At 39.4% G+C, this 13,215-nt stretch overlaps 1 protein-coding gene across 1 annotated transcript in view; it reads right to left on the minus strand.

Annotated features, from left to right (window-relative positions):
- Nucleotides 1-13,215, minus strand: part of smurf2 (SMAD specific E3 ubiquitin protein ligase 2) — a 72,942-nt gene that overhangs the window by 28,313 nt on the left and 31,414 nt on the right. The window contains exons 4-6 of the mRNA XM_055194664.2: nucleotides 6,221-6,354; nucleotides 1,440-1,505; nucleotides 250-334 (exon numbers count right to left, since the gene is read on the minus strand). Of these exons, the coding sequence (XP_055050639.1) occupies nucleotides 250-334; nucleotides 1,440-1,505; nucleotides 6,221-6,354 (285 nt within the window). The remainder of the gene's footprint in view (nucleotides 1-249; nucleotides 335-1,439; nucleotides 1,506-6,220; nucleotides 6,355-13,215) is intronic.

Raw genomic sequence — 13,215 nt, forward strand, 5'->3', positions numbered from 1 at the left:
TGAGCTTTGTTAAAATTTATTTAAAAGTTATTTTTAGCAATGTCATGTGGCACCTTTTTTAAATGTTATACCGTACTAAATATTTTTGATTTATATGCACAACAAAGTAAAAACCATAACATTTGCCATTCGGCTAAAAAAATGTAACAAACCTAAACTAAAGAATAAATTCTACCTTAACAGAGTTTGAGATTTTTGTACTGAAATGTACAAATTTATATTTGAATATAAAGAGTTATTTTTACTTACCCATCCGGCAAATCATTGTCGAATAGACGACTGCAATCTACGACTGGACCGCCACTGCCTATTCTGTCTCTGGACTGAAGGCTAACTGTTTACCCAAACACAAAAAAATAAAACAAAGAAATAAAGAAACGTTAGAATGGTCCCATCTGTTCAGAGGCAGTAGATTCAAAACCCAGAGTGTACGCTTTAATCGACCTTAGATATGAGTTTGTCAGTCAGTTTACGGTCCATCATGTGTCATTAGAACAGGATTATTACACCTTTACCTAACAACTGTGCAACTAAATTACATGTGGAAATAAACGTAATGGAATTAAGAGAAGTGTATGAGCAAGCGACTGTGAGACTGCAACAAACACAACAAATCACTCAACATATAACGAAGTGACGAAAAATGTAACACATCAGAGATTTCTGTTGTTTGTGTCCATTGGACGTGTGACCCAGGATGCGATGACATCACCGGCCCTCATTTCCAGCTCTCTCACAACAATGTGGCTTTTCGAGAGCTCAGATGTATGAAAAGAAAAATCGCAGTGGACTATCAAAGCGGAATTAATAAATCAAAACGAATGAGCGCGTTTTTCCTCGTCGGCTCCCGTGTGAGGGATGTTTTCAGGGCGTCAAAGGTAAACGTGTGGGTTTAACCATCATTAATGAAAAGCTTTGAAGCTCTCCGGTGTGACTCACAGCACAGATGAGCGAAGAGGAGGATGGAGCTCATGAAATTTCTCACAAGCAGGGTTCATGCCACACCTGCCAATGGTGGGTGATCTGAGTACAGAAATATTTCGTACTTGCCATGAAACTGTTTCGCATTATTTTTATGTTTTTTTTTCCTTTTGCACGTTTGAGCCAAACAGTGCAGCAATGTCATATACGAGATGAGCTAGTCTTAGTTTTGTGTTGCGATGCGTCAAGATTTTGCTTCATCATATGTCACAAAATAAGTAGGGAAATCTGTCTTATCTTGATGAAGATAAATGCCTGATGGTAAACTTTCCACTGAGGTAACGTTTCTGGGAGGACGTGCAATTTGTGACAGATGTTTTCTTTAGTACACCGTTTGCATCACTCTGATCTAAATTATTAAACATCATAAACCAGCCAAAAACTGGTTTGCTGGTTTGATCAGGTCTCCCAGTTTTACCCATCCCCAACAGGTCTTTCCTCCAAAGTAATCAACTCACCAACTATCTGGCCCCTCACGGTGTCGCTGTCATTGGGTCCCAGCTTGTTCAGGTCCAACCGCTGATCTGTAAATGAATGAAAGAAGAGAAATAAAGAGAGAGATAATTTGTCAAAAGTTCACGTGAGAAACCAGCTAGCGTCATTGTTGAATTCCTCGCCATCAGAGATTTAAATGACAGCCTGCATCCCTCCACATTCATGTCTGAGGTCACACACATTGCAGTTTTGTATCTGTGTGTGTGTGTTTGTGCACAGAGGCAGCTTTATTTCTCTCAGACTGTAGATGTGCTGATAGGACTGAGGCTCTTCTGGAGGCGCTCTGTCGTTGCCGGAAAGAGAGAGACAGGAATAACAAGTACCCTGCAGACATTGGAGGCCACTATCTGTTCTCACTCATACACACAAACACACACATAGATCAGGATGCACAGCTAGACTAAACAGGACCGGGGAGCGTTTAACCACCTAAACACACTCAACTCGCATTTAACTCACTTAAAGGAATAGTCTACTCATTTTCAATATTAAAATATGTTATTACCTTAACTAAGAATTGTTGATACATCCCTCTATCATCTGTGTGCGTGCACGTAAGCGCTGGAGCGCGCTGCGACGCTTCGATAGCATTTAGCTTAGCCCCATTCATTCAATGGTACCAATCAGAGATAAAGTTAGAAGTGACCAAACACATCAACGTTTTTCCTATTTAAGACGAGTAGTTATACGAGCAAGTTTGGTGGTACAAAATAAAACGTAGCGCTTTTCTAAGCGGATTTAAAAGAGGAACTATATTTTATGGAGTAATAGCACTTTTGGGAGTACTTCGACTCGCCTGAAAAGTCCGCTCCCCTTCTCACTCTCATAATGGGAGAGGGAGGGTGTTGCTGCGGCGAGTCGAAGTACTCCCAAAAGTGCTATTACGCCATAAAATATAGTTCCTCTTTTAAATCCGCTTAGAAAAGCGCTACGTTTTATTTTGTACCACCAAACTTGCTCGTATAACTACTCGTCTTAAATAGGAAAAACGTTGATGTGTTTGGTCACTTCTAACTTTATCTCTAAATGGTACCATTGAATGAATGGGGCTAAGCTAAATGCTATCTAAGCGTCGCGGCGCGCTCCGGCGCTTGCGTGCGCGCACACAGATGATAGAGGGATGTATCAACAGTTCTTAGTTAAGGTAATAACATATTTTAATATTGAAAATGAGTAGACTATTCCTTTAAGAACCATAGCAAGCATAATCGGCTGATATATCGGTGCACCCCTAGTTGTCACATCATATCTTTAATATAAAAGACAAATCAGTAATATAGAAATAATTTTAATCGGCATTCATTTAACCTGGAAGGTCCCTTTGTAATACAATATCTCTTCTACCTGGAAGTCCTGGTCAAGATGGGCAGCACTCAAACACACTCACATTAATAGAAATATAGTAATGATAAATAAATAGATAAATAAATAGTACAATCTGTAACCGATAATTATAATTAAAATATGTGTGACAGCTATAAAGAAATTATTTTTATTTATTTCCTAGACAGGGCTTAACTCTAGTCCAAGACTAAAATGCTTGTTTGAGCGGTCCTAAACTGACATTTCTTCGTTTACATTCCAGCTTTTTTTAGCTGAGTGCTTTTGTTGCTATAATACTTCTGTATTTTTCATCAGTTGTTGAACTATGTGCTATTTTTGTCCCACCCCTCCTTCACTGTGATTGGACGACTGGGTGAGAAGTGACATTGAGGAGCAGAGCGTTTCACCCAAATTCGAAAGCAGTAAATCTTCAAAATATACAGTGATGCGGCACATCGTTTGAAAGCTTATGGCGCTTTTCCATTGCATAGTGCCCCACGGTTTGGTTTGGTTTGGGTCGGGTCAGCTTACTTTTTGGAGCTTTTCTATTAGGTGCAGTACGTGGTACCCAATACTTTTTTTCGTACAACCTCGGTTGGGGTTCCAAGCGACCCGAGCTGATACCAAACGTGACGCGCAAACACAGTAGATCACTGATTGGTCTGAAAGAAACGTCACTAACAGCGTCATCGTTAGCTTTACCTTTAGTGCTAGCTTGCGCTGTCTCGAGCAAACATGTTGTCATCTGTGCTCTGGTATAAGTTCCCAAACTCCCTTTTAGCAATGAAAAACATCCACATGTTGAGAATCAGGGACACCATAACAGTTTTTTCCAGACTTGCAGTTTGTGGCGGAACATTCGCGACGAGCACGTCAGCATTATATGCTTAAATGCAACTTCAGTGAGGCTCAGCGGAGCGCCGTCGGCTGACGCCGCGGGTGTTTGAACAGAAACTGTCCTGTGATACAGAGGTATTGATAAATGCGATGTGCAAACATCTATTGGTGGTTTCCAATTTTAATTTTGTGGCGGACTGAGAAATTAATGTATGGGAATATACAACGACGCTCTCCTCTCACTTGTATGATGTCACAGCAGTAGGCAGCGCAAATATAACGACACGCCTATAATCCCTCCTACTGCGAAGTGATACTAAACTCAATGGAAAAGCTAACCACGCCAAAGTGAGGTGAGCTGACCCGACCCAAACTAAACTAAACCGTGGGGTACTATGCAATGGAAAAGAGCCATTAGACTTTTTTAGATTGCATTAAGCGCACACACAAAGCATAATATGATTTATAGTAGTCATAAAAATAATCTAGTTGTTAGTTACCTAAACCTGGCAGTGCCGATTTATGATACTTATTTACCTTCAAAATCTTCCGTTTATCCGCTTCTGTGAAATTGTCAGAAACAAACTGTTCCCCAAAAGTCCAACGAAATGGAATATCCAAGCTATTTAATCCAAAACAATTTGTTGACAATACGATCTTGACGTTTCTGACTGAACTACGATATAAATACTGTAAACAATAAGTTCACTACCGGACATTCGTTCGACTCTCACTTTTCATTTACGGTTTATAATAATATATTCGGATGTCACGTTTATTGTGCAACGTCTGAGGAACAAATACGCCCCCTTGTGGAATTTCAGCCGTTCCATAAGAGGTTAAGTTGTCAATGAAGAGAAACGCTTCCCTGCCAATCACAAATTTTTCTGACAAACCGTATTTCCACTGTTATCCACCAGGTGGCACTCTTACCCTACTTATAAAAATCCCGAAGTATTCCCTTAGGGCAGTGTTCTTCATTGCGCGGCTCGCGAGCCGCATGCGGCTCTGCAAGCTTTAATTTGTGGCTCGCATGGCAGTAAATAATACAGTGATATGATCATGCAGAAATGCGCTTTTACTGTGTTTTCTGCTCCGGACGCTAACTTTGTTAGAAAACATACCTATTAGATCAAGATGCACGTCGATAAGAGTGTTCAATCGCATGCAGCGCTTGCACAGAGCGATCGTCATATGACCTCAAAGTACTGTGAGATCAGACTGCTTGTTACGCTTTCTAATTGCTCTCGCGGCACAGATGTCACTCGCCAACCGTTCTGTGCAGGGCCGCATGAAATTACGAGAAAGGTGGCCCCCTGGTGGTTTGGGGAGCACTGCATAAGCATATTATAAGAATGCTTAGCATTAAAATCCTGTTTTTGTCTTTAAGGGAAATCATCTTGTCTCAGTTACAAATTTGACTGGTAAATGATAAAGAATGATTTGCCCTTGTATTTATTGCATTGCAAAAGATTGACAGATTGATAAGCAGACATGCACAAACATTTTGATACTTTGCGGTAAAGGCGGCTCTTCTATTGACTCTGACCCATAAGTGTGGCTCTCATGAAAAAAATTGTGAAGACCACTGCCTTAGGGCAAACAGTTCAAACTCTGTGTATGTTTAAAGGATTGCTCTGAATCTGATCTCTATCAAAAGTCCTTCACAAAAACGCAATTATCTCAGCTTTTTGCTCAAAATGTGGTCTTTTTGAAGAAACCTATCCATAAAAAACGCTTTTTTTCAAACAATTTTAACGATTCAATTTTGGGATAATTTTCATTTTCCGCTGAACTATTCCTTAGTTACAAATTTCAAAAGTCGTCACAGATATATTATTCTTTATGAAAAATAATCACCATAATTCAATAAAACACCAAAATCATCGTAAAAAAATAACCGTTTGGCAAACGCCAAAATAGTTACCAATATATCATGCATCTTTACTAAAGACAGCCTAATGAGTAGTGTCAAACTGAATGAGAGAGAGAGACATAGAGAAGGATGGCAGTGAGACAGGAGGGGTGCAACAGGAAATGGTGAACTGAATCACTTCCAGCTGTGGGAGCGACTGCTGGTTTCCTGTGCTGATCCAGGACAGCGGTCAGGCTAGAGACTTTCTAGGGAAAGCTTGCTTTAAAACCCATTTAAAACACAACCGTGGGGTTGGAACGCAGCCACACAGAGCGTGACAGGGGCCGTGGCATCCTAAACATATTCATTTAGTTCACTAGTGAAAAATATCGCTCGTGTAACTGCCGACGCCACTATTTCAGTACAGGATGTTTTTGGTTGGCTGAAGTCTAGACCGTCACTGAGCGGAGATCAGAGATAGAGAGTCTTCAGCCACTCCTTGACATAATTTTTTTCTTTAAATTAAAAAAAAAAACGCAGTTGTGTGTTTTATAACAAGTCACCCACTCGACACACAAAACCGCTGGCACACTTACAACCACTCGAAGCCAATTACAAACACTCAAGGTACATTCTGTGTTTTCTGAGCTAATTATATGAATACTAAAAGAGGGCAAAGCCAATTACACATGAATTCACAAACAAACAAACAAACATAAACACACTCACAGCCTGTGTCTTTGAGTCTATTAATGGAGTTGGAGAGGAGTCGCACACAGCCCAGAAATCCTGCCCCTTGCTTCTTATGAATCTTCTTATGGTTCCACACGCTAATGGTGATGGAGTCAGACTTCCCAATATACCTAGTGAAGGAAAACAAAAAAAATCAGTTGTGTACTAAACGCAATAATTTTAATATAAACTATACTTCCATCATGGGAGGAGATCTTGGGTACTTGAGAAAGTGACGAGAACTTGTAACATATATTTTTCAGTTATTTCAAGATCACATTCTTCATGATCCCATTTTTCCAACTTTAGTTATTGTGTAATGTTGCCGTTAGAACATAAATAATACCTGCAAAATGATAAAGCTCAAAGTTCCCTGCCAGGCGATATATTTTCTTTAACAGAATTCCCCTTGCAAAGCCTACAGCGAACAGCCGGTTTGGACTACTGCTCTCTACTTCCTAAAGCTATTTTGGGGATTTTCACCTGGATTTGGCCTACCCAATTTCAAAAGCTTCCCATACCTACATGCAGAGGTGTACATACAAAAGTTTGGTATAATTTTACAGGAAACCCTTTAAAATTTCATAAAACACTGTTGAAAGTGCTAAACATGGTTGTATGTGTTGTCAGTCCTCTAATAAACACAAAAATAAATAGGCACTTTTTGATGTTTTTTTTCTAAAGTCTAAAGTGTATAACTCTGGCCCTGAGTGGTAACAAAACCTGCAGACAGTTTTGTTTGATTCCAGCAATTGTCAGCTTACAAAGGAAAAGGAATTTTTTCTCTATCATAATCTATGCAAAAGTTATTCTACTCCAACTGAAGGGAGGAATGATACCCTTTTTGTATTTAATTTCTGCATAAAAATATTTGAAGTGCCTACTGCTCCGCCCCCCGACACTATCATGTATCGCGCATCTTACAGGCTGACGATAGGACGATCTCAAAATGGGGAATATCGTCCAACACTACCGTGAATTGCAACAAACGGCTTAGTCCACAGCTCAATTCCCTTTGAAAACGCATAGAGAAGCTATGGAGTCTGCCACAGGACAAACATGTCATCATCTGAGACAAAGTAGTGACAAAATGCGCTTTACTAAACAACTGAACACACATGACGGCGCGAAACGGCGACTTCCACGTAAGGGGACCCACACTGTATGCATATAAAAACGGCTCATTCTACAGTTAATCTTGTAAGGTCTTTATAGACCCCTTCAAGGTTTGTAAACATTGAATGACTATCGGGTGCGCGCGCAGCATGGGGTCAAACTGTTTATACCATTTAGGCTTTATAATTTAATCTAACAGGGCTAAAAAATGATGACTTACCTCAAATGAAGTGAGCACTACAAACACAAGCCTCTTTGATATTTGCATTGTCCCAGTCTGCATGTTAATTGCTTGCAGCCGCAGATGTTGTTTTTTTGTTTGTTTTTGAGATTCTGCATGAATCGCGAAAACTTAACGGAAGACCTGGTGCGATTTTCACACCCCACGACGTAAGTAGGCATTTTTTACGATACCGAATAATACGCAACTCAATCTGCTGTACTGACTTTTCTGATCTCGACATGCGCAGTGGGAACCGCCTGTGGCGTGAACCGTGAAGGGGTCTATACACCACTGATAATATAGTTGTGTGTATTATATTGCAATTCTGTCAAGAGATCCCTCAAAAAGTTGAACACTAAAACGTTAATAAATTTGGTTCTTATTTATTGATTCACATAAAGAAATCTGAGCTTAGTTTCTTAAAAGAGGTCTCTAGTATGAAAATACCCTTTATGTAATTTCAAATAAATAAACCAAAATACAGGGAACTACAAGCCACCGCACCGTTGTCTTGTTCCATCACAACCGTATGAATTTCATCAGGTCCTCCAGAAAGCACGTAGGTGGTTTGACTGAATATTTTGGCATGGTGTTAGACAAACAAATGATTCACTTATAATCGAGGAACAGAAATGCCTCCAAAACTGGACAACAAATGGAACAGCCTGACAAAAAAAAACGTAAGTATGAAATGTCTGTGAACCTGCCAATGGGAAAGAATTCCTGGGCAAAGTTTCTTGTTTGGACTATAAAGAATTTGGAAGGTTAGAAGAAGAGCGAAAGAAACGGGCAGAAGAAAGAAACGAGAAGACAAAACTTCAATAAATCGCTAGATGTTCAGACCCAAACAAGTTCTGAAGAAGTCCAGAGACCGGCACTGAAGTCTGACCTCGTAAAGACCCTTCCACCAAATCTAAGAGAATCATCACGCCAAGGTGTTTATTAACAGGACTAGACAAGATCTTGTAGAAGAATAGAAACAAGAAGTTACCAAACCAGACCAGAGAGATAGAGAAAGAGAATAAGGACAATAAACCCGAAATCCTGTACAGTCAACAGTTCACAACAGATAATTATGGTTTAACTCGGTTAAAGCTTTTTCCATTACACTTGATGTAAGAGACACCAAACATTTTCAGGAGTTTCCAATCCTGTTAAAACACTGTTATCTGTACAACAATCATGTCCCGGAGTCTGTTTCCTTTCAATGCAATTGAATTAGAGTCAGTATTGGGAATACCTTGTTAGATCCAGGTTGGTCACGGATGGTCTGTTTCCAGCACGTACTTTCATACCAGACAAGCTGGTTTTTCAGTAGCTTTGTTTATTTTGCATATCAGCCACTGTGCCACGTGCTGCTTTTTATTTTTGTATCAACATTCTTACAAATCATTCAGACATGTCCTTATGATTAATACAAATACACAGTTGGTCTGCAAACTTCATACAATCTTACAGACGATTTTTGGCTGTCCCAGATGAAAGATTGCCGTCGTAAAACAATCGTTGCAATTTATGTGATCGTGGCTCTTCATCGGTGGTCCTATGTCATACAGTGAGAGAGGTTCGAAGACGGACGTTTTCCCAATCTTGCGTCCAACGACAGTCTACGGTAGTTTTCTGACAGTGTCAGATATTCAGCATGATCAACACACAGTGTGTTTGTTGCTACGACCTGCGTACTGGTATTTGTTTACCACTAGCGCATGCTGGTGACGTTGCGCTAACATGTGACACAGGCGTCAAAGCCTCCGTGTCATCATTGTACAGTCTACATGCTTGTTGTACCCAATTTTAAATGATCCATGTCGCACAGTGTGATAAAGTAATGATCTTATAGGAGTGCAAAAATCCTGCAGTGTATTCCAAGATTTAGGAATGCTAAAGTACACGTTTGTTTACACACATGACATTAATGCAAATTCTTTACCTACATTATAATTTCCTGTTTTTAAAGCTCCCATAACACACGCTGTTTCTGCGTATCTGATGTTAATCTGGAGTACCTATAGGGGAGAACTACAGCCTTCATATCTCTGAAAAGTCTTTAGTTTTATCAGATTTATAAAAGACAGATCACTTCTAGCAATTTTCTCCAATAACGTATAAAAAAATTCAGAAGGAGGAGTTACGAGATGCGGGAGGAGCGAGTCACGAGCCAAGCTGCACAATGGATAACTTATTATTCACTACATGCACTTACGCTGCGATTTGCAACAACAAGTCTCACTTACCGCATGCAACTCATGACCCGGTTGGGACTTTTCAACGAAATCCAGCGTTAAACAAACACACTCGCAAAACTCTGCTGCTACCCTGAATAAACAAACTATATCCACTGTTTCCACAAGGCTGGCTTTTTTTCTCCTTATATCCAAAAACACACTTCTTCTTTCATGTTGATATAAAACAAAGCTGCCGTGTGAAGTGATGCCTACAACTTAGCGTCCTCCGTTCTCGCTCTCCCGCTCATTGACGTGTGGGCGTGGTTTTCCAAGGGATGTGCCCATTTAAAAAAACTATATGTATAGAGGGTATGCACATGACGTCACAGTCGCCGAGAGGGACTGCAGTTACGCCCACTGAGTGGCAAAAGACAGAGCGGCAGCATTTGAGTACAGCGTGACATTAGCGAAAACATGATGAAAACGCTTCGAAATGGGAAAAGCTGTAGACTGTTCTAACAGATTAACAAGAATTCAGAGCTATCGTTTTACAGACTGACAAAAAACACCGAAAGGAGAAGTAAATTGATCGTATATGCCAATGTCCACAGACCACAGATGGTTGATAAGTTGCGGTCACTATCAAGCAGAGGTTTTACTTTCTACTTAAAAGTATTTTTTTCAAGTATTTGTATTTTATCAGTGTTTTTCTCTGGAAAACATGCATTCCAAAGCATATTATCATAATTTTTACTCTATTACATTTCATAAATACACGTGTTTTAAATACACGTGTTTGTTTTACATTAACTATTTAAGTACATTAGCATACTTTTACTCAAGTAAAAGTACACAATTTTAATGTAATTAGGAATTAAATAAATTTTAATATGCAATATTAAAGAATACACAGCATGATTCTATGCTTTAGAATGTAGTGAAGTAAACTTTTTCCAAGAAAAACACCATAATAACGCACAGATGCTTGGAAAATGTAACTAAGTATTGTCCACCTCGGCTATCAAGTCCAACTAAATTCAACTGAAGCTGATAATAGTCAGTTTTACTGGCGGTTTTCGCAACAGCCACTATAAAAACCAGCCATTTTGTTGAATGTTTGCCACTCGACGTGGTCACGTGGAAAAGTGACGTCAACGCATAACCTCTATAGCTTACACGATATGTCAGCTGGGTAAAACTTTCCGAAACTTATGCGAACCCTGGCGAAGTGCATTCGGCACAGAAATACTTGTTAACACGTCCAACTGCTTTTTGGACACTTTGCCTATTGTTTAGCATGAGGAAACCAACCCTTAAACTGTGTTAATAAGTCAAAAGGCATGAAATACCGTTGACCCCCCCCCAATAATTTCCTTTTCTGGCCTATTTCCATGCATGTCTGGTTTAAACGTATAGCGGAGGATTTTCTTGAATTTTAGAAAAGAACCACCTTCTCCACTTTTTAAAAAAATGCAATTGCGCAACACTCTTGATTGACAACTAGGAGGACCAATAGTCTTGATGATCCACCCGGAAAAAGAAAATCCTCCACAATACCTTTAATAAGACACCCGACATGACACTTGACATCCGTCATGCTGCGACTAAATGTCTAATGGTCTAATTTACATGGGGCATAAGCGTTAACGCTTCTCTGTTGATCATGAGTGTTGATAATTTTCTGTAAAACGCACACCTACCCGGTCAAATGTCGTAAACATTTATAATTTAAGCTTGGTTTTCTCGTTCCCTATCCAGTATTCCCGGAGGGGAGGCTGTGGAAACGCAGGCCTATTTTCCGTGTACAGACGTGACAAGTTCGGCTATCTCGACAGTCGTCCTGGGGGGTGCGGGTTAGCTTACGGTTGCCCTGGCAACTAAACAAACAGAGACGCGTGCTTCCTCTCACTCCAGACTGGCAGCTCACATGAGAACGGGACAAGTATTGGAAATCTTTTCGCTCCTTGTTTGTCGACCCCCCTTTTCTCTTTCGTTTTTCGGTCTGTGGGAAAAGTGACAGTCCCGGGCAGAAGGAAACTTTCTATTTTTACTCTGCGCTGTGAAGCGGTTGATAACAGCAGTTGTAGATAAAACCTCTTAAAAACATGTAAACGGATCTGGGAGTATAGAGTAACTCTATGAAAATCCTTTCTGTGATCTTCACAGATAGAGCAGTCGACTTCAGCGGCGGTGACCTAAATCCTCAAAGCCTGAAGGATGCTGGGAGATTTACAGATGCACTGCAACGATCATGAAATCTTACACCGCTGGATGAAGAAAATCTCCTGGGCTTTTACAAAAGTGCTTGAAATCAAATTAGGGAAGTTCTTGCACGTGCCAAATAAGCATAAGTTCACCTTGAATTCTTTTTTTAGGCACTGCTTTACTTTACAAAAACTAAATTCATTTAAATTTCATTTATTATTACATTAAGTAAAAAGAAAAAATATCTATTAGTAGAGAAAAAGTAGTGTGTGAAACAGACTTCTTTGTGGTGACTCACATATAACAAGACCGAATTTAAACCACACATGATGCATCTAATGACAGTCTGACAAGAACCACAACCCAAAAGCCAAACCTACGACTTAAAATGGCTGGATGTGAGTCCATGTGGTTTGAAAAGACATCTTTTTCTGCATTATCATCTCATGCTTACATTTCATAACTTTAAAATGTTTAAAAAGTTTGCCTTTGTCGCTTTTCTCACTTGGTACGTTTACATCACATGCAACCAAATAATCTGTTTGTAATCGTATTGATGACTCAATCAAAGTGAAAAGCCTTCATGTAAACACCTTAATCAATACGAGGTCATGTTGAAAGGGGTGGTGTAGTCCAATTTGCTATACAATCATCAGGAGAAAAGTACGCATGTAAACGCTTGAATTAAGAGACAGCTGACATTAGATATAGGTTTTATTCTTTACTAATATCACGTTTAATATAACACTATTCACTATTTTTGATTAAGTTAATAATGCACATTTTATGATATTTTTGCAAATTCTTTATGTACATTACAATTTTAAATAGTTTCCCTTGTTTTTTGGGGGGCGTCTGTATGCAGGCTGGAGTGGCATGTCCTGTTTAACGTGACACCTCATATATCAAACTAACTGACTATATGTCTCAGTTTAAAAAAAGTATATACTATTTCTATTCTGATACATTGTCCACTTATAAAGCATCAAGGTAGATACGAGGCTTCGAATTTAATTATAAGTAGGGGAGAGCGTGGCACAACCTAACGCTTTTTGACTTTGGCTTTATAATTCAAAAAATATTTAAGTTATATTAATACTGTTTTACACAATCAACACACACATCTCTGCTACAAATGAACACTTAAAGTTTGTTTGTGGGACCTACCGCTATCGTACAATTACACAGAAAGTGACAGGAGTGCAAACGTTACAACTTACCCCATACAGAGGATTTGTTGTAACGCCTGCTAGAAAATTTGGTTTAAATACAAATAATTTAAT

The sequence above is a fragment of the Misgurnus anguillicaudatus genome, chromosome 19, assembly GCF_027580225.2.
Source record: "Misgurnus anguillicaudatus chromosome 19, ASM2758022v2, whole genome shotgun sequence".
NCBI classification, from domain to species: Eukaryota; Metazoa; Chordata; class Actinopteri; order Cypriniformes; family Cobitidae; genus Misgurnus; species Misgurnus anguillicaudatus.